This window comes from Rissa tridactyla, chromosome 4 (assembly GCF_028500815.1).
Source record: "Rissa tridactyla isolate bRisTri1 chromosome 4, bRisTri1.patW.cur.20221130, whole genome shotgun sequence".
Taxonomy (NCBI): domain Eukaryota; kingdom Metazoa; phylum Chordata; class Aves; order Charadriiformes; family Laridae; genus Rissa; species Rissa tridactyla.
Genome location: NC_071469.1, coordinates 45,482,970 through 45,504,494, shown reverse-complemented (window position 1 = coordinate 45,504,494; position 21,525 = coordinate 45,482,970). Strand labels below are relative to the sequence as shown.

At 38.4% G+C, this 21,525-nt stretch overlaps 1 protein-coding gene across 3 annotated transcripts in view; it reads right to left on the bottom strand.

The window, feature by feature from the left end:
* Positions 1 to 21,525, bottom strand: part of INO80 (INO80 complex ATPase subunit) — a 69,333-nt gene that overhangs the window by 8,826 nt on the left and 38,982 nt on the right. For all 3 annotated transcript variants that reach the window (XM_054197601.1, XM_054197603.1, XM_054197602.1), the window contains 5 exons: positions 20,745 to 20,885; positions 15,568 to 15,793; positions 9,720 to 9,847; positions 4,913 to 5,007; positions 1,048 to 1,120 (listed from right to left, as the gene is read on the bottom strand). In XM_054197601.1, the coding sequence (XP_054053576.1) occupies positions 1,048 to 1,120; positions 4,913 to 5,007; positions 9,720 to 9,847; positions 15,568 to 15,793; positions 20,745 to 20,885 (663 nt within the window). The remainder of the gene's footprint in view (positions 1 to 1,047; positions 1,121 to 4,912; positions 5,008 to 9,719; positions 9,848 to 15,567; positions 15,794 to 20,744; positions 20,886 to 21,525) is intronic.

Below are 21,525 nucleotides of genomic sequence, written 5' to 3'. Positions count from 1 at the left end.
AAAACACAGAACTAAAAATGCTTGTGCAAGGACCTTGCAGGTGCATGTCTATGCTTCCATCTATTTCCTCTGCTGAAACTTCAATTGAGAGAACTTTGAAACCCTGAAAATCCTAGAGATTTTTGCTTTCTTCCCATTTCTTGCAAGTGGCAGCAAGATACGATAGGGTATTTAAGAAAAAAAAAAAAAAGAATTACGTAACATTTTTGATTCAGAGATTTTTGGTTTTGTGTGGCTAAGTGACTACAGTCTGTCCTGGGGTCAAATCTGCACGCACACAAGGTATTGGGCTAGAAGCACAAGAATAGCTGTTATTGAAGAGATAAATGATTCATGAAGATCAGTATTCCTTCCCTAATAAATAGTGCCAGCTGCTCCGGAGTGCAAATCCTTGCAATTCATCTAAACCAGTGCCTTTATACCTTGGGTGAGTAGGGGGGAAGAAATGTATCCTTCCTGACTAGCCGATACTCAACTACAAATGACTTTGTACTTTTAGAGGCACTGCTTCATTCTTCTGTGCCCAAAAAAAAGGGTAACCGATACCTGTTCTACTGATTCCTTTGCTGCTGAACCTTAAGAGCAAACAGTCATACATGAAACAGCATTCACTGTATGAAAGTGGCATTTGCACCTGTAGACCCCGACAGTCATCTAACTCCTTTCTAGACTCCGGTACTGAAGTATGTGGGGAGAAGGAAGATATTTCCAACTGCAACCAAAAACTGTGTACCAAGTGTCCAATGTTCTACAACTTTATCATCAAGATAGTACTGCATTGTAAACATGAGCAAAGTAAACAAGGTTATGCAATTTCATGATGTGAATGGTGGTACTAAAAAAAATATTGATTGGCATGGCTAAAAGAGTGCCAACATTCACACAGAAAGACCATTTTTCCTACATAAATCATGAGGCTGGAAGGCAGGAGATGAGCACCTTGGGGAAAATGGTGGCTGGAGGCAGATGAGGCAGGAAAAGCAAATAAATATATACATCAATAAGATGATTTTTTTATTCTGTATTACTTTACCGAACTTCACCTACCGTATCTGCAGCTGTAAGGTTAATGCCCAAGCCTCCAGCTCTTGTGCTTAACAGGAACACAAAAATATCATTCCTGTAGAGAAAAAGATTAAAACCCCCTTATTTTGTGCATGATGAACAAGAAATAACTACAGATATAAATTTTTTTGACCTATATAAAGTGATCAGGGCTATTTCTATCACTTGAATGCTTCAGAACATTTTGTGCAGTTCATGGTCAAGGAAAAAAAAACCACATATGAATGAGTGAGAGAAGTTAATCTACAGATCAGGACTGCTGGAACACACAAACATTGGATTTGCAATAGCAGCTTATTAATCGCTACCAAAACAAACCAGGGTTTGTTTATCTCACCCACATTGGAAATTCAGATTTCATATGGACAAAGAACAATTTATTGTTTCACAGAACTGATTGATGTTAAAGAAAATCTTGCCTTAATAATGGTCAATTCATAAAGAAAGAAAAATAAATGTTGAAACTGCATAAATCCAAGTTTTGTTCTAAATTTTGTGCTTTGAACAGAACAAAAAACTCAGGGGGGAGGGGAGGGTGAAGAAGAATAATCTTAATATAAAAACAAGCTGGCAATTATAGAGGTACATTAGAAAAGGACAAGGGTCCACCAGCACAAACAGAAGTCCTTCAGTCTAAGAACTTTTCAATTCAAGTCCTAATTGTGTCACTGATTCAAATTAAAAGTTCTAATCTCTTTTGTCCACTTACCTGTAAATGAGGATAAACTGATTCATCTCAAGAGTCACATAACAATTCAGCTGTGATTGACCATAAAATGTTTCAAGGATGACTACGTAGGCAGCACTAATGATCAGATACTGCACAAAAGCATTCATTTCAAGTTCTTTGAAACACACTGTCTGAAAGTGAACTCCATTATTACTGCACACATGCTGTCCTTCCCACCTTGGAGCATTTGTAGTTTGTGGTAACTGTATTACATTTACATTCCATGGGATTCCTCAGACAGCATAAAAGTCGATGACAAACAAGTTGCCTTTCGTGAACGTGTCCCTCCAGATAGAAGGCCCTACTAGAATATGGATGGTCATTCCACAACGCACTTCAGGAAGGCCATGTCTGAACACCTCCTTGGGAGATTCACAAACCCTAATACAGTTATACAAGCCCCAAGGGTTAGACTTGCTGACACCAGATTTAGTGATGCTGGCTGCTGAAAGAGAGATGAAGCATCCCAACACCTGACTTGGAATAATCCTCTAAGCCTAATAATCCTTTATGTAATTGAGGAAGGTGGGGCACGCTAGACAAGTAGCAGTGCATTAAGCCCTAGCTACAATCTGAGGAGTCAGACAAAAGTTGTCGAGATTCAATGGCAGTTCTAATGCTGAGCACACAGAAGACAAAGGAGACAGGTCTGTACACAGGATGACCAAGTACTGATGGAAACTCAAGTGGTAACGGCAAAACCAGGATTTCTGCTAAGGTTGTGAACCTCACTGGTGCTGCTGGGGGGGTCAGCAGTATTTAAAAGCATTATCACCATACAGATCTGCAAACAGGTTGATGCAAACAAAGCAGACATTACCTGTAAGGGCTCCAAAGAGGCTGACATACTGTACTTTGACAGTGACAGAGCAAGGCCCTCTGCTTAAAAGACAGCACTCTGCAATGCCACGTCCTTTCGGCACCACACTGTCCGTACACTAGTGCATGAAAAAATTAGTAACACACCAGAAACTCTTGCTGAATGAGCAGCACAGGACATTTCCTTCTTGATTAACTATGTGTAGGCAGTCTGTCCTTGGAAGTCCACTCATCAAATCTAAAGGGTCCTTCTTGCCTTTCCTGGAGGGAGTGTGGGTGTATTGCATGCTATTACGCATATGCTAATACAACTCAACAAATGTAAAAAACTAAGCTTTTTTTTCTCTATATCCTTGAAGGTCAAGTAGAACTATTTTCTCAGGACTCAAACATCAAGACATTCACAAGTACCTGGCAAGGCTGTATCATAAAATCCAGACTCTCACAAGAACCCGTTCTGGTCCAAGGTAAGATTTCCCCCCACCCCACCTAAAGAAACTACCAATAGACAACAGAAATCGTTCTGAAAACTATGAATTAACATACACCAAAAAAAAGCACCAAGAACTCTAAAATTAGAAAGGTTTCTGGCAGTCCAAAATCTAGGAGTACAAAAATCCATCCCTGAGCTATGGACAGCTGGGAAGAACTGAAGCTGTGCTGTCAATCTCTAAACTTCATCTTGCAGGTACAAAGCCAAAGGAGTCAGCAGGTGCCTGTTAGCAATGTAGGCAACCCTTGGCCAGGAAATCTTTTCTCTCTTGTAACAGTAGTGGAGCGTGCATATAGACAGTAACCTGAACATCCAGCTGTGAAATGCTTCTGGAAATGCCATATGGGAAGGAAAGAAAATGGACAGTGCCACATACTACAGGAACAAATTATCATTCCATAGCCATATATTTTCAGCACCTTGTTAGGATATCCTGCAGGATAGTTTAGTCTCAGGCTTTTTTTTCCTGGAAACGTTTCTCATAAGTAAATCATGTATAAGAGGAATTCAACTAACATTTTAATAGGAATTCTTGTTTAGACTGGCTGACCCATATCTCAAAGGGATTTCCTGGCGAAATGATTATTTTTCTTCAGTTGCTCTGTTCATTAATAAAATCAAATTCTGTTCATTAATAAAACCAAATTTCTTCACTTCTTTTGGTTAAAGGACCTTACAGGAAGAAGAGTCAGGATTCCAGGAGGACGTCATAACCTGCAAGGAACCTGTTTCTGACACGTGGAAACAGGCAGAAAGGTACTGCATGGTGTTCTCACTTATTTCAGGTGTTTGGCACACATTCTTTTCAAGTTTTATTGCTCTGAGAAGTTAACTAGAAGACTCATCATTGCAACACACTCCTTCAGGTCTTTAAGTCTCACGAACCAGTGGCCTGAAAGGCTGTATATGGCTTCTTCTCTTATCTTCAGCTATGATACCTTGGGACCGCTAACACAAGGAATATTTTTCTATTCTAGAATGCTGCTTTCGCCCCGCAATAAACAACAATCTATGAACCTAACTCCTCTGAAAAAGGAAAGTGACCTTACAAACTAACACCCAGGAAGGGTAACATTACTGTAAAACGCCATACGAAAATGACATCCTACCAAGCCATATCTCATGGATAAAAGGAAACTTAATAACCATAAATTCAATCATTATAAATAATGCACCCTAGTGGAGACAAAGTTATAATAAAATATATTAACTTATAATAAGATGATTACATACTCTTCTTTTCTGATGTACTCATAAAAATTGTAAGAATCCATTTTGTTTTACTAAATGAAAAAGAGTTAGCATATCTTACTATCTAATCAAATCCCCATTTTACCACCTGTATATTAGTTTAATGCTTCTTAATAAAACCTGTTTAAATAGTTTGTTTTGCAGAAAACTAGGTCACTTTCAAAGCTCTAGCATATGCAAGATTTTCAGCCTCATCTTCACAGTGTCAATTGTCAGAGCATATAATAATGAACAAACATTTGCTGGCTTTCTACTGAGCTTCTTTATAAGCAATAGCGTATTTAGAACGGTAAGAAGCACAATTGGTGGGTACACTAAAATTGCTTCCAAGACTGTTTCACAGATGACAAATTCCTAAATACAACTGGTTTCAATATCAACATCAGTGACTCCTGGTCAGGAAACCACCTAGAAACTGTTCCAGATAAATGAGGTCCACTTGATATCAGGAAAGATAATTTAAGTGCAAATTTAATTTATTTCCATTACATCTTATAGCAACTCTCTATGTACACACAATTTACCACCTAGAAACACCATGCAAAATACATTACCTGTTCTGAAAATCTGCTACCATGTCCCTTCGTTCAGAAATTTTTGAAGAACCGTCCAATCTCATGTAGGTATGTTTCCTATAAACCATGTATTCCTGCAAAGAACACATATCAGAAAAATATATTTGCTCTTGAAACCATTCAGACTTGATTTTTCCAGAAGAAACAATACAAGCAGAAATGGTACTTGAAAAAAAAAAAATTTAAAAAAAATCCTTAAATGCCACCAACAAATGTGCTACAAGCAATTTTATGTAAGCAATACTTTAAAATAATAGAAATTCAGAAATTAAAGCTACTCAATCAAGTGTCAGTTTCTGCATTTCATATAAGACATAAATGACAATGTCAGTCCAGAGTTGGGGATGCATTTGCTGCATTGCAGACAATGTTATGGGACATGCTCTTTTCTTATAAATAAATAGGTAAATAAAAATCACTAAAATACGAATTTTGCTTTCACAAAGTCTAAATTTTTACTAAATCCCGAGCTGTATAAGCAAACCTTTCCTAACAAACCAACTGTATCTGCTTGCTGTTCATTTTAAACCATTTGACTAGTGGTTTGAAAAACTCGGTATGGTACACCAAACGTTTGTCGACACTTTATCTCGCTAGTAAAGCGCCTGTGAATCTCACTGCCTACAAGAACACTTTGAACATTACACTGCTGTGTCAGCCCACAGCTCGTGCCAAGCAGCAGAACTGAAACCATTGCCTGGGACACAACCAAATGGCATCAACCAGGAATGCTGTAGGTTCCTCATTTTTCCAATGAGAGACATTTTTCATGCTCCAAGGTAGTCGGCATTTTCTGATACCTGTGCCAACTATGAATAAAATCTGAATTACATAGAAAGATCTTCAGGCTATACAGATATCCATAGAGTTTCTCTGGAGAGATACCCACTCATATTTTAACAATGTGATCCTTGGCTGAAGAGACGCAACTCCTACTGGTTACATTCATTAAATTTAACCCTACTGCTGCATGTGTCTTTTTGAGATGTTGTGACTGCAAACGAAGACAGAAAGGAAACAGATGGTGCTTTAGCAGCAAGAACTATTGGATTCATCCTGTTCAAGCTGCAGTGTTCAGCAGACACAGAACTGATGTGCTGAGAGAAGACGTGGCAGTGCTTGCACTCTCATGAACCTTCTGACAGTCATGCCCAGTTCTTCTTTTCACCTATCTATCCTTCAGGGCTCCTCCTCCTTTTTTGTTCTGCTTACTACTGCAGAAAAGGTGAAAGAGCTGCCATACTATAAGGAACCTGGGAAAAAGACTGCTGTACTGGAAAGAAACTTCAATATATGGCAGATGAAAGAGAAAAATAGGTAAATAAAATAAAATAAACAACATGGAAACAGCCCAAGTCATGCTTGGTCTACCTCTACAAAACAGAGCTCATGGCTAGCGTGAGTTCTAGAGTACAACAATATAAGTTTAAAGCAGAGAACAGCTACTTCGCCATACAGACACTTAACCCCTCATTTACTATAGATTTATTCCATTTCCATGGCAGGTTTCTGTCACCAACTAAAACCAGAGAGACACAGTAGTCAATTAGGCACTATGTGACCTTTTCTCAAGATTTGATCAAACCTTTTTCTGTTATCATGAGGGCCTTTTCCTTCTATTTCTTTGTTACCGTCTTTATCTGCCTTTATGATGATTCAACCTTTTAACATCTTGATTTAGTTTTCCCTCATCTCACTATTAGCCATCTCTTCGTTACTCTCTTCTAAACAAACTTCAGCACAAACAGAAAACAACTTCTTCCATTCCATCAGGTGCATTTATCCTTATCACAGACCTTAGATGTGTGCACTAAGGCACAAATTACAAAATAAGCTATTCTTTACCTGTAATATTGTCAATCATGGGTTGTTTCCCCACGCCCCACAAACTAGCTCAGTACGTTAGCCTTAAGCTAATCATCTCTTCAACACTGCTTAAAAGGTTCTGGTCTACCTCTATCCACCTTCCTTTGATCAAGAAGGATACTTCACAGTAGTGTAACAGTGCTCACGTGAAATATCCTTTTTTGTGAACTGTTTTTATCCAGTATTTTTCCAAATATTAACGGTACACTCTTTCAATTCAGAAGAAAAAAGAGGAAAAAAAATTGCAACTTATACTACACTTGTCAGCAGTTTAGTGCCTTGATCACTTGCAGAAATGGCACATTTTTAGCTATTAAAAAAACCCCACAAACAAACAAAACCCAAACCTTGGTCTCTACTATAATTGTGGAAGGCACTTGATGACTGCTTGTTTTTCTTGCTCCCACAAGGAGTGATGGGGTGGGGGAATATGGGGGAAGCCTCATGGGGAGGCTTTAATCTCTTACAGAGATACTTATACTAGACCTGCTTGAAAAATCCACCTGCAAATCTTGTTTAGTCTAGGGGGTCACCAAGCCAGGAAAAATAATGAAAGTGGCCCTGGTAACAGAATACCTACACAGGAAACGAACAACACACAATGACTCGAGTATGGTAAGAATGCAGTGCTCCTAAAATCAGTGCTCTTCTGGCCTTTGACACTGATACTTTCTCAAAAACCATGAAATGTTTTTCCTTCATGTTATTTCATAGTCCAAACTGAGTACTCTTATGTTTTAACACAACTAATAAACTTTTGATAGAACATAACTAAGACATTTTACTTCATGCAGAATATAATTTGAGCCCTCATCACATGAACGTAAAGTGATTCCTACTGAAATCATGAATGATTAATTACTCTTCCATATAGCAATCACATTGAGAAAAACAAACATGACAATCTTAAAAAGTATGAAATACACATCTGCATGACGTAACAGTACTGCAATTATACTTTATCCCTGGAAAATTATTTTCCTCCTTCTTTGTATTTATGTCTGCTATTTTATAATGTCTGAATTAAGCAGCAGTTCCTCAGCTGAAGCTGAATCAAAGAAACATGGTTTTATAACTTTGTAAACAATGTGTTTTGTGCTCTCTGTCCTGCATAGATTAAGTTAGTAAGATATCATAGCAGTTATACTGACACAGTCAAAACACTGTTAAAAGAAATAGGACATCTTATGTTCTTTCATATTCAAGTAGGCAGAGGAGATGTATTTTGCTATCTTAGGTCAGGAAAAAAAATAAATACCTACTGCTACACAACTTTTGTATGGATTTTCTTACAATTTTAGCTTGCTTAACTCCAGCTTCCATTATATGGGTGGGGAGAAAGAAAAACAGAGGACTTGGGTAGGTGGCTTATTTGGGTAATAAAACCCAGTAAGTGGAGTTGAGCATTTAGGAGGAGGAATAGCAAACTGGTGTGCTCCCAAGCCTTTAAAATGGAATGCTAACAGAAAAGACAGAAGCACTAAACGCTCAGCTTTATGAGCTTCATAGTGTAACGCAGGGTGTCAACAAACCTGCACCACGTCCAAGGCTTGCCAAAAAAGAGGCATATGAAGCAATGCTGGGCAAACAGCCAAAATACAGAATTGCAACCATGCAAGTTCTGTTTTTCCTCACAGCAGCAAAACCAAAATGCAGCCTGTGATTTGTTATTGAACTATTAACTGCTGACCTTAAAATGCACTCCCGCTCATACAGGACTCATGATTTAGGCAGCTACTGAGTTGGGCTTCTCACTTTTTCTCTTCATTTTATGTGGAGAAGACAGGATCCCAAGTCAAACACTGCTGTGGGAGCCCATGTACACCTAGGACTAACAGCTGAAGGATCACAGGATCTCAATGTTTTAGCAGTACTGAAATTATACTGCCAAATGCAAATATTTTCCCACCTACTATGTATTCATAATCAGAAAACTTTACCAGGATTGCCTCTTTGAAACTAACATACATTAAGTCTCCTATTTTCTTACTCAGAATTAGATAGTCATAAAAGTTATTACTACTAATCCTTCACTGATAAGGGACAGAAGCATTGTGACACAAAATATTCCTTTTTTTTTTTTTCAGATCCAGCCAAAACCTCAAAATTTGCTGTCTTCAACAGAAGCCCAGAATAATGAAAGTACTTATTTCTAAACGTTAGGAAACGAAATTAATAGCTCTCCTGATATTGTCTCTTTAGAGGCATGGTTGCTAATCAAATACTGTTTTGTTTTTGCTTTTTTTCTTCTGAAGCAGACTGAGTGTATTTAAATAATGAGTAATGACTTAGTTCCTAATTTCTTTCCCATTGTATATGCCTTATTAACGTCTACCAAACTTCTGCACATGAATGAGATGACAAGAGGAAAACAGTAAAAGTCTTTGAAATTACAAGCAACATAATGTAAAATTAATCACTGTTCTTCCTCTTCCTTCCAATAAAAAGACACATGGGCATCAAACAAATACAGGAGGAAGCAGTTTGAAACCAGCAAAAGAGGATAATTAAGCCATGCAACCCCTTGCCACAGGGCAGCACAAATGATAAAAGTTTACAGACTCAAGACGCAACTGAACAATTTCATGGAAGAAGAATCCATTTAGGATTAGTGAATATACAGAAGGCACATCTGACTCAAAGGCCTTGAGTTTCAAACTGCTGGACACTGAGGGACTAATTGTGAAGTATCACTATTTTTATACATTTTCCCCATACCATTTGCTGTTGTACACTGGTGGAAGCATAACACTAGGCTGGACCTTCAGTATAACTTTGTATGGCACCTCTTACATTCTCATCCTTCAGTATAGTAATTTTACGTCAGGTTTGCTGCATCAAATTACAGTATTTTCTCCAAAACATGGTTGCTAAATCTGTATCTTCAGAATTTGTCTTCTGTAGGCTATAGCTCTCCTACCTCGAGTAAGTCAATCATCCGTGTCATCTGGGAGTAGATGAGAACTCTGTGCCCTTGAGATTTCAGCCGTGTCAACAGTAGATCAAGAGCATGAAGTTTTCCACTGTCAGTGATCAGACTCTCTTTGTCTAAAAAGAAATGGAAGAAACGCAGGTAACTAATAAAACCAAGACAGCTACGTGGAACAAGTTAACTTCTGAGCTTTCCTAGCACTTCAACTGCATTATAATCCCTAAAGTAATGAGTTGTGATGGAAGAAACTGCAACATCCCTTCTGGATGACACTTAAAATCACACTGCTAACAATAACTTTTGTTTGCTGGGACAGGAGTATATGAATCACAGATTGATCTCATGAGTATAGACTCAGTCCTTTTTTGGACAGCCATTTCCCTCATCTAAGGATTCATTCTGACCAGATCAACAACCACAACGTGCCTTGATAGTTGAAGAAGTCTTTGCTCCACTTGTCACGTTAAAATGCTGTCCTTTGGACATTTGCTGCTACCTGCTGTTGAGCTTTAGACTTATCTTCCACAGATCTAGTTTCAAGATCAAACCCCTTAGCAACACAGAAAGTGAAGAAGTTCTCTAGGTCACTGTAAAATAACAGCCCCTTCACAGCACTGCCTTAACTTTTCTTTTTTTCTTTTTCTTCCCTGCGCTCTGCTTTTTGGTGGTTTTTTTTTTTGTTTGTTTTGTTTAAGAAATGTTTCCAGATTGCGATCTTTTAAGTCACTTCAGATTTTATACTTCATGTCCTATTTCAGCATTGCTCATGAAGTATTTTTCAGGAAGGCGATCTTCCTGTTTGTACATTCTGTACATAAACTTCAGTAAACAATACATGACTGTTGAAAGAGGATGAAGAGACATTTTCTTCCAAAAAAATTATCTGTTGGAAAGGCCACTGATGATTCCTTATTCTTTGGGAAGTCTGAATTTAGGTTTACAGCCAAAACGGAAAGTTGACAACTGCAGATGGTGCAGGCTAGTACAGAACCCAAATATTTTCAACATGTCTAGCAGGTACCATTCTCTAGTGTCTAGCAGGTAACACTTCTGCATACTTCGTGTTGCACAGAATGAATTAACTCATGGGCTGAAGAAAATCCAGCTTTCTGTAAGGCAGTTAACTGTCTCGCATGATACCCCAATTGAAAAAAACCCAAGAAGGTGTATACAAAAATTAATTCATCTCAGCACCATGCATTTTAATATAGCTAAAAACAAGTTCATGCTAGTGGAACAGAGGAATACAGATCACACAACAGCACTCCTAAAAAGATCTTAAAAGCATGGCAGGCAACGCAGCCCATGAGTACCCGAGTGCAGTGAAGTACCACAGAGACCTAAATTTGATTCTTGCACATACAGCCAGGGGTTTGCCAAGAAAAGCAAACTACTATTCAGTTGTACTACACTGAATTCAAAAGATCATTTTGAAATAACATGCCTAGGTTTTCTACACTTTTCAGAAAGGTTGTAAAAACCAGAAAGCATTCAGGAAAAATCTCCAAGGTTTCAGTGTGTTAAAAAACTTTTCCTGCAGTGTCCAGGGCGTTCAGAAACTTGATCCATTTAATTTTTTCAAATAGCAATTGGCACTATTAAGAAGAACTTAAGGTTCTTCTTTTGGACAAAGTTTTTTAACAACAGATGAGAACTTTACACTAGCAGAGAAAGGCACAGTATCCAGTTATTTGTTAAAACTGTAAAAACAAGGCATGCTTCCCCCTCTTATCCTTTCAATAGTGAAGCAAAAATAGTCAGCAACACTTTTACCCAGAAAAATGGTGGATTCTGCATCACGTTAGTGTTTCAGTCAAGATCTCTTTCAAAAATATCCTTTAGCTTAAATATAAATAATGGACTTAGTGCTGGAATTAGTGGAATCTACATTAGGACATCAGAAGATGCAGCCAACATCTGCTTTCTGAAATTCAAAAAACTGTGAGTTGTCAATATCGCTTATTAACTATTCTATTTGCACTATAAGCCAATGCTGTGAGCCCTCCCTCCTTTGGTAACTTTAGAGCCATGCTCCTGCAATTCACTAGCTAAGAATCCAAGACAAGAGAGTTCTGCTCTTTCTTGCTTGTCTGCCTATCTAGGTAGTCATTGTTTTTCTCTAATTTGCTCTCCTTTTTGATGGTTATCTTGTTGCTTTGCCAGGAGCAAGCGCCACATCATTGCTTGAATCGCTAGCAACTACCTTAGCGATCCATCAACTAGAGAGTAAAGCCAAGGAGATACTGTAAGGAAAACTCAAGACCACAGCACAGGCTGGCATTTGTTCTAAGTGCAACATACTGCATAATGACACATTCATCTCTAGAACAGAACTTGGTCTCAATTACATACAAATAGTTAATAGTTTCATGCATTCTTCTAAGGAAAACCAAACTTTGAACCTAGGCAATTAAGTAAAAATGGAAATGACTTACGGTTATCTTGTTTTAAAATACATGTATGTCAAAAACTGCACAGTAGCAATGTTTACTCTTTATAAAAAATGTTATTCTTTCTGTTAAATCCATTCAGCCATGACTATCTGCTTTTACTCTAATTGGTCAGCTTGCTATTTCGGACTGAATTAAATTGAGTGAAGCAACATGAAAAGTCTAGATATACACGACAAACTAATATGATTATTAACCAAAAGCCATCTGACTGGCAGGAAACAGAGAACAAACAGGGTCTGTTCAAAAGTCAGTCTCAGCTGGCTCAGATTAACATATTAGAAAGTTTCCAAAAGCAAAACGCTACTACTTTTCTCACACAGGCATGAATAGGTAGAATTATGTTTTGGTAACTGGAAATGATGCATGTCCTTTGCTGCTGGCTCCTTAGGTCTCCATTGTGTAAGTTACTATTTTTAAATAGCAATAAAATTCAAATTACAAGTAAAGAACTTATTTGCAGATGGTCTTACAGCCTGAAAAGTTAGCAACTTGTTAGCAGTTCATCATTTGTCCAATATCTCAGCATCAGAGCAGACTGCACTGGAGAGAAAGTTTTGGGTTTTGGTTGTTGGGTTTTTTTTAGGAAAGCAGAACAGAACTAACAACAGAAGACTGATCACCTCTGGAAGAGAAAACCATTTGACTTTAACATGGCATCTCTAAGCCTGATATCTTGATACCATTGTGTTTTCCAAGATCAAATATTTTTGCATGCTTAAAGTCTGCCACCTAGCGCTTCCAAGGACATCTTCCAGAAAGCAGTAACAGAAAATGTAATTCTTTATTCATGCCATCTTCAGAAAACACAACTATTCCAAAGGGGGGGGGGGGGGAGGGAAGTGTCTTCCACCTCTAGTTTCTCTCACTTCTATTTTTCATTCCCTTTTACCTTGGGGAAGAAGGTTCCCTCTTTTTAAAATGGGATTTTCAAAATTAAAAATGGAAAATGTAGAATTGCAAATTACTGGTGAAAACTTCCAATGACAATTTCTGATTTTATTTTTTTTTTAATAGCATCAAAGAAACTTTCAACATTATAAGCCAGCCAGGAGATAGAGATCCTGGACTGCACGTCAAAGAACTCTCCCCAAGATGTAATTTTTGGGTTCTTCATCACTGTATGAAATAAGCAAGAAAACAGAACCAGACCAAAAAGAAAGTAACCGTAAAATCATATTGTATGGCTTTCAGTCTGAAAAAAACGTCCCTGCCTCCAGCCATGCAGGGATATGGATGTAAATTATCTACAGGGGGATACAGTGGGATCCTATGGCCTGGGAAGAATAGTTACAAATTATTATGACTCAAAATAACCCCAGTCAGGAGCTCTGGCAGATGACTGTAGCTGGGCTCACCACTCTCTGGAGAACGAGAAAAAGCGCCTCTGGACATGTAAAAAGCAGAGGAAAGAGAGATAAAGTCTGGGTTCCAGTTGACACCCCTGGTTCCCCTCCCGACAGTCTGCACGGCACAATGGGGTCAGTGAGGAGCTAGCTGGCTCTCACAGTAAACAGCCAGTGGGGCCGGTGCTTTTTATCGATGCTAAAAGGACTCAGACACTTCCTGCCATTTAATCCAGGACCATTTTTCTTTCAAAGAACAGGAAAAGCCTCAAGAGATTCCCACAGTGATCGCAGCTGAGCCTGCTGCCAGGGTACTGGGAACGCTGAATCTGGGAGAGGATAGATCAGGGTTAGGAGAGAAAGGTATCCCCTTTTCTTCTTCTCACCTATTTACCACAGACCTTCACACCTACTGTTGCACTTGACACTTGCTAGACTTCAGCCTCATAAACGCTTCTTCAGCACATCAGTCACTTTCTGCAATGCACTATGCCTGCTCCTGCGTGTATAAACACAGCTGTTCTGTTGTGGTATGTGCCCTCTCCCCTTTGAATAAGTTTAGGTTTGAATGTCACCTTACTACTAATTAAAACACAGCTGTACGGAACAAATTTTTTTTTTAATCCACTCTTAGCTCCAAGACCTCCTAAATTAAGCCAGCTTCACGTAACACGCTCATCCCAACCACCTTCTCAACTTCTCAAACAAATTCTTTGTTGTGCTTTGACAACAATTTTTCTAACCTTGCACCTATTCACTCACTCCTTTATGGTTCTTGTACCCCATCTTTACTCCTCAAAGTCATTGGCTTAAAACGGCAGTCTTTTCAAGAGAACGCAGGCCTCTCCCTATTCTATCTACATCGACTACTTTTCATTTCTCTATCTATGCCTTCTACCTTAATTAATCCCTTCACTATTTCCCTCCTTTCTGCTACAGCAATTCATTTTTCTGTTTCCAAAAAATTGATGAACAATTCAATGAATTCCTGAAAAAACTATAAAATCATCAACTGTCACTGAACATTAATATAGTGCAAGCTCATGAAAAATGGTTTCTCCATGACATAAGTACACATACATGTGCTTCATATGACTCCAAGTACTTATGAAGTACATTCTTAAACTGGACTGTAGCAAGCAAAAGGCCATTTTCCTTTTACTGTACTAACTTCCCCTGCCAAACATCCTTGACCCAAAAGGGTCTGGGAATAACTTAGCATCTGGCAGTGTAAGCTGTTTTTCCTCTTGGCTATCTCTCAGATCTCTAGTACTTTCTGCAGAACTCTGCTCACTGCTCAAGACCATCTTCCGACAGCTAGACTGCGTCTGGCCCATGAAAGTCACCGCAGTATGAGCAATGAAATTCTATCAAATCTTAGATTATTTCAGTATAATTCTAGGAAAAAATTAAGCATGTTTACTTTACTAGTACACTAGTACCTTTTTCCCCACTTTACCAGGAAATATGAATAAGTCTTCTTTATTCCAACTGAAACTCAGTAAATCCCTCATGCCTTGTTTCCCAGGCCAATTTCCTATAAATTTGGTCCCCAAATCCGTTCTTCTCATAGTAGACTGCTACAAGTAATGTTTATCTTTTCACTAGGAAAACCAACAAAAGACCTCTTAGGTCAATACAAAGGTCTTCCAACACACTAGGACGCAATGTACAACTGTCACTTTTCCTGCAATCTTTGCATCTCCAACCTCAAAACAGTATTTGGTTGTGAGAGTAGACTGTGCTTTAGTAAGCAAATACATCTTTTTACAGTCATTTGGAGAACAGACATGCTAAGAGAGGTTTGTAAGCATTAGAAAAGTTTGTATTAGACTTGTTCAGTATCCATCGACAGCTTTACTCCAGACAGAGGATGTGAAATCACACTGTATTTTAAGATACCAGGGTTAACTTTCACTCAGGACAAAAACCAACCAACTACCCCTGCCCCTCAAAAAGCCCACAACCAAGCATAATTACTACTGAGGAGCAGATGTCCTTATTTATCTCATCTCTGTTCCATGACAACCTCAAACTCACCTGGTATCCTGATAAAAGACCAGCCGTTCTGAGGCCTGATCCCTAGCAGCCCTCCTGGATGCTCTGGGAAGAACTGGGAGCATTGCTTCAGCCACTCAGCTGCTAGCTCAGGGGATCCACTGAGTACACACTGCTTTGCTTCAAGACTTCCTCCTTCCTTTAGTGCCCTGCGCTCGTATTCTGCACTTCGGTCATTGCAGTAGAACTCCAGTGGCACAGCTGTTACCTACAAGTAAAATAACAATCAATATTCTTGTTCAGATTTCCCCTCATTCCCAAATACGCAGCTCAGGTACCTTCCCACAGGATCAAATTTTAAAAGTCAAATCATTACTAACATGTGGAAATGGAAAACAATCTTAGACTGGTTTAAAATAAGCAAATACGCAACATCTCCCCACACCGCAAAAAGACCAGGCATGGACTACTTGCCTTTTGATAAACAATGCCTTATGTCAGTTGCTACACAACTGATAGCAGAGCTGAGAGTAAAAGAATAATATCCCTGCTGACCTCTCATTTTGCCGAGATTTCTTTTTCATTTTATTTTTTTTTTATTTTTGCCCTTCACAATCAAGTATTTACCCAGCAGAGATGAGATTTACATATCATCTTTACCAGAAATTCATGTGATGGTTTAGAATTAGGAAGATACATAAATTAGAAAGGAAAAAAAACGAACAGGAAAATGGCCCAGTTTTGGAACAGCACATTTCTTGGGCTCGACATCCGATTTGAACAGAAACAGTGCAAGTAAACACAGGGTGATCTTCTTCTTCTGGCTGTTCTGTGAATCCCTTGCCCTATTACCTTCTTCAGTACGTACAACCCAGCTGGACAAACCAGTGTTGCAAACACAGGAACTTTGATTTCACACCATGTGAGCTTTTCTGGAATGGCTCCATCACTTTAACTCCCCCTGCTCTGCCCCATCCACCCAGAACTGGACAGAGAGTGGAAGGTCCACATTAGCCAACGGGGTATATGCCAAATGGCAAGATCCTCAAGTAAAGTGTTCGTTCCAGCTGACAAGATTGTCCTTTGTACAATCTATAGCTTTCTCTCATCTGTCCCTTACCAGGGTAAGGGATAATTTCAAGATACTGAAGTAATAAAAAACAAAAGCGTAACTGAGCCATGATACAGCCAGGACAGCCTACACTACTGGAGGCAGATACTTCACCTAGAGTTAAACTGCATGATCCAAAGCAAATACAATAATTACAACACTTTCACTCAAATATAAATATACAACAATTCACTATGTAGTACAAGAATCTTTCCAATAAAAATGCAGATGGCCAACTTCTTCCTCCTACCTTTTCTGAATCTAAGTCTGTTTTGGGCCAACATTCTGGGATAAGCATTTACAAAAGCTATTTATAACCTAATTTACAAAAGAAAGCTAGTAGAAACTTTCGCATACTATGAAGAGACTTAAAACATACTGTAAACTCACTTATAAATGAAACTAAAAATTAATGTTAGACAAATAACCTTGCAGCATGAGCTTTAAACAGAGAAAAGTTAAAATTTGCAATGCTTTATTGGTTTCTTCACCCATATAGGAAGCAAACAAATCACTACTTTAGCAGTCATTGCTGCTTTTATTTCAGAAGTACAACTAAAAAAAGATCATCCACAGAGATTCATGTAAGTTAAAAACATTATCATGAATCCTAACACTGTGCAAAATGAACACATTACCTAGGGGACTATGAAAAGCAACGTAACAAATGAAAAGGAACACAGAAGAAATCAAACTTGTGAAAGTTTTTGCATTTTAAAAAAGGAGACAGAGCTGCACAGGAAGAAACGGTATGGGAATCTGTAGGGTTTGATGGTGAACAGTAAGCAGCTGAGTTTCTGGAGAATCAAGAAAGGGTGGGAAATGGTTTGATAATGGGACAATCAAAACATTAAGTGCAGTGAAAGAACTATCTTTGTATTGCAGTCAAAAAGCTTTTATGTATTTGAAGGAGGATGAATTTTTTGTTCCAGCTTACTCTGGCATGACATCATTAACCGCTACATATCGACAACAACATACCTAGCATCATATCATGCAAATAAAAATATTTTAATGGGTTAACTAAACAATAAACAATAAAATAGTTTAAATATCAACACTTTTAAATACTGTGCTTTAAAAACTGTAAGATGAAGGGAGCAACCCATACCTCAGAACAGACTGTCTGATACTTAGATGCTGGCTGCTCCTCTCTGAACATTTAGCAGCTAACTCAAAGTAAAAGGTATCGAGCAAGATCTTCCTGGTGGGAGCCTGTGGTCCACTCCTGTTTTACAGGAGCTCTTCTCATAGGAAGAAGTTAATCTCACAAAGAAAGACTTTTTTTGCAAGGGCAAATCAATTGTTTAAACAGATTCATAAGCACAGTTATGGTACATATCAAAGTAAAATAAAAAAAAGCCATCTTCGCAATAACGGTAAAGCTATTGTTTTGGAAGATGCCAAGAGCTATTTTTAAACCAGATTGGTTTATAGGTCTATGCACACAGTCACATGAAACACTGCAAATTCAAAGGGACTGTGTTAAGTAAGACTTTGTATACATTCCCACTACTTCGTAGATATTGTTAGAGTTGATGCTATCTTGTACCGCCACCTGCAGTCAAAGCATAGGACTGTCTTTTGTGGGAGAGGGCAAAACCGCTCACAATTCAAGTCTCGTTGCCGGAAGACTGATGTACACTAAAACTATGGTACAGACTTAGTTGTTTCTTTCTCCACTGGATAGAGTGGAACAAATAATCTTTCTGGCACAAACAACCTGTCTTATTTATTTCCAGGACACCTAGGACCAGCATCGACTACACAAAAAACACAGGAGACTAATTTTTGACACAGAAATGTGGCTTGTCTACTGAAATCAATAGATTTGTACACTAGGATTTTTAAAAGAAAAATAAAGTCACATCATAAGATTCTGCAAGTTATATTTCAATAATAGTAGGAGACAAACTCTGTGTGTGCCTCAATGCAATTTCTACATTAAAAAGAACAAATCTTCCCACATAGGAAGTACACCTGTGGAACACTGACCGACATCGGAGGACGTAAGGCTGTCTTTACTGTCAGCTCCGTACTTTTTTAAACGTATGCACATACTTCTAGGGTAGAGGTACGCATCTTTTACATGGCCTTAGAAGAAAAGATGACACATTTCTGAAACAGATTAAAAAATTCTTCCATTCAAGCTTGTTCATGCGTCTTCTCTCTTTTTTGTCATGGTGCAGCTTTTTAAGGGTTTTTTTCCCTTTTTTTTTTTGTGGTTTTACTTGTAGCAAAAGGTAGGGTAGTCCTTGGTACTAAACCCTCCTATGTCAACACATTCTTGTCAAACTGATTGAATGTAACAGTCGTGGTTCAGAAATACATCTAAAAAATACAGTGACAGGAATACATGAACACACTGCCACCTTAAATTCAATAACTTTGTTCAATTAGGGTAATCACAAAATGCTTCCTGCATTTATCTCCATGCAAAGCTAATCTTCCAGATGTTGCGAGATGCCCAAAACCACTTCTCACCACAACACCTCTGACACACTGGGATCTACTGAACTGTTAAACTAAACCAAACAATAGCACTCTAAACCAAATTAATGAGCTTCTTAATGAATACAAGAATACAAGATCCATACTCCAAGTTACTTTTTTTTTTGTGATAGAGGACTGACCGTGCTCCGAAAAATTGCCTGCACAGAAAGAAAACTACAACACTGAAGCCTCCTCTCACAACTACCCCTGGCAGCTGCTACATAAACATACGTTTCTATTTCTATCGTTTGCTCCATTAACTTCCCAAAATTCATCACAGGTCAAACAACAACAGAAGGCTACAGTTTCTGAGAACATATGTGCTTTTTCTGCTGCTTCAGGTCTTCTACACTCCTGCCAAAAGTTTCTAACAAGCGTAAAATCAAGTCTTTGTATTCCGAGAAACAAAAATCCATGCTGCCACTTAATCATTTTTATACACCAGCCAAGCCCAAACAAGCAACTCGTATTCACCAGAATATATGTCAAATATGATCTCTCCTCTTTCTTTTCCCCTTCCCATGTAGCCTTCTGAGCCCCTCTCCTCCCTTCCTAATGTATAGGAAGTATTCAACACATTTATCTGCAATGCAGATTCAAGTGGAAAGGGCGACAAATCAAAGGAATCTGAAGAAGTGGTTTTCACAATTTACTCTCAGAATAACTGCTTGTTCTTGAACCAGGTAATATATGTCCTGACTGGGAGGCAATACATGACTGAGAATTCAGTTGGATTCCTGGCCCCTAGAGCTGCAGGTACAGGTGAATTCAGCTCGAGGAGCAGCATGTTGGTGATAAGCAAAGTCTTACTTGCCATCCTCCCTTCTCCAGATGCCAATGTATAATTGCACATGCAGCCCCATTTGATCAAGCCTACAGCAACAACATTAACAGTAACTAAAAAATACAGCATCTGGATAGCCTGCTAATATAAGTACCTTTTGTCCAGCTTTGTCAAGATCCAACAACATGGAATGAAAACAATAGCCATACATGTATGAAGGTCTCTTGTGTCAGCCCAGGAAGCTTCAGCTAAACTAATTTCAAAACTCAGTTAATAGTTGATGGGCAATCCCAAGCAGTACCACTTAACATCCAAAAGATTTAGAAAAGGCCAACTCAAGTAATCCTTATATATCACAATTTGGTGTTTCTGTTTTGGAGCATAAGCTGACACAAAGAGAGAAAACGAACATCCGTTTCAAAAACACTTTGCTCCTCAGACCCTTTTTGTCATCACAGTTGACCAAACAACCACCCCATTCTGTTCATATCATACCTACATCTCCCCCTTAGATTACTGGGGAATAATCTACTTGACAATCTCTTCTATAATTTTACTGCTCTTGGTATTAGGGGAGAAAGTGAAATCTACATATCACAGAATAACTCCTGTTGGGTGCATCTTACAACTTTCCTTTTCCCTTCGGTACACATTACAGTCACTTCCCCTATGAAAAAACCCCACTATTGAATATAGTAGAAAAAGGATATCCTCACAACAGTTCTACCCAACCGAAAGAAACTAATAGATCATCCTGTTCCTTAGACATAATTCTAACAAGATTTAAAACACAATAGAAAATACATAATTTACAACTAAACTTGGACTTACCCGTGGACTGGCTATGCACAGGAAGGATGGCAGCTCAGTCACCTGGCAGCACCGTACACATGAGGTAGCTGATCTCCTTCGATGTATGACATGATCTCTATAGCCAGTAACTGCTTTACAGTGGCTACTGAACACGAGGTTCTGAAAAAAAAATTAAAATTAAGACACTACTATGACTATAAAGAAAAACTCCTCTTAAATCTTATAACCACCCACAAGAGAGACAGTCAAAGGACATGCACCAAATATTTCTCTTTGAAAAAGGAAACTCTACGTATCTTCTGCAGTGACAACGTACAGGATCTTTGTGTAATTATCAGAACATTCAAATCCTGAAGTGGTTTAAATCAGAATAGCTTGTATCAATACTTGCCTTTATGCTCAGCTGGAACCAAAACCAAGTTCTTTCTTCTTTGAACCTTTTGACCTTAGCTTTTACAAAGAAGTAAGTACGGGAATATTCTAGTATGTCTGACCATCAAACTGTTTTCTAGCTTCTCCTTCATCTATTCTGAAGCATGGGTAAAATGAAATTTGGCAAAGAAAAAAAATTAAGACTGTAAATGAGACTGGACTCGTATCTTTGGACTTTCATCTTTCCCAACCTTTTCTCTTTTCCTGTGCAAAATGGCTCTGAATTTTATCCTGAAGACTTTCAAGGTGCTAGCATGGTTACTCACACCCATGAACACAGCCACGTGTAAACGTGGAATTAGCCACAAGTGTATTAATGTCCATTTGACACAGAAAAATATATTGACCCAAAAGTGGGGGCACTGAG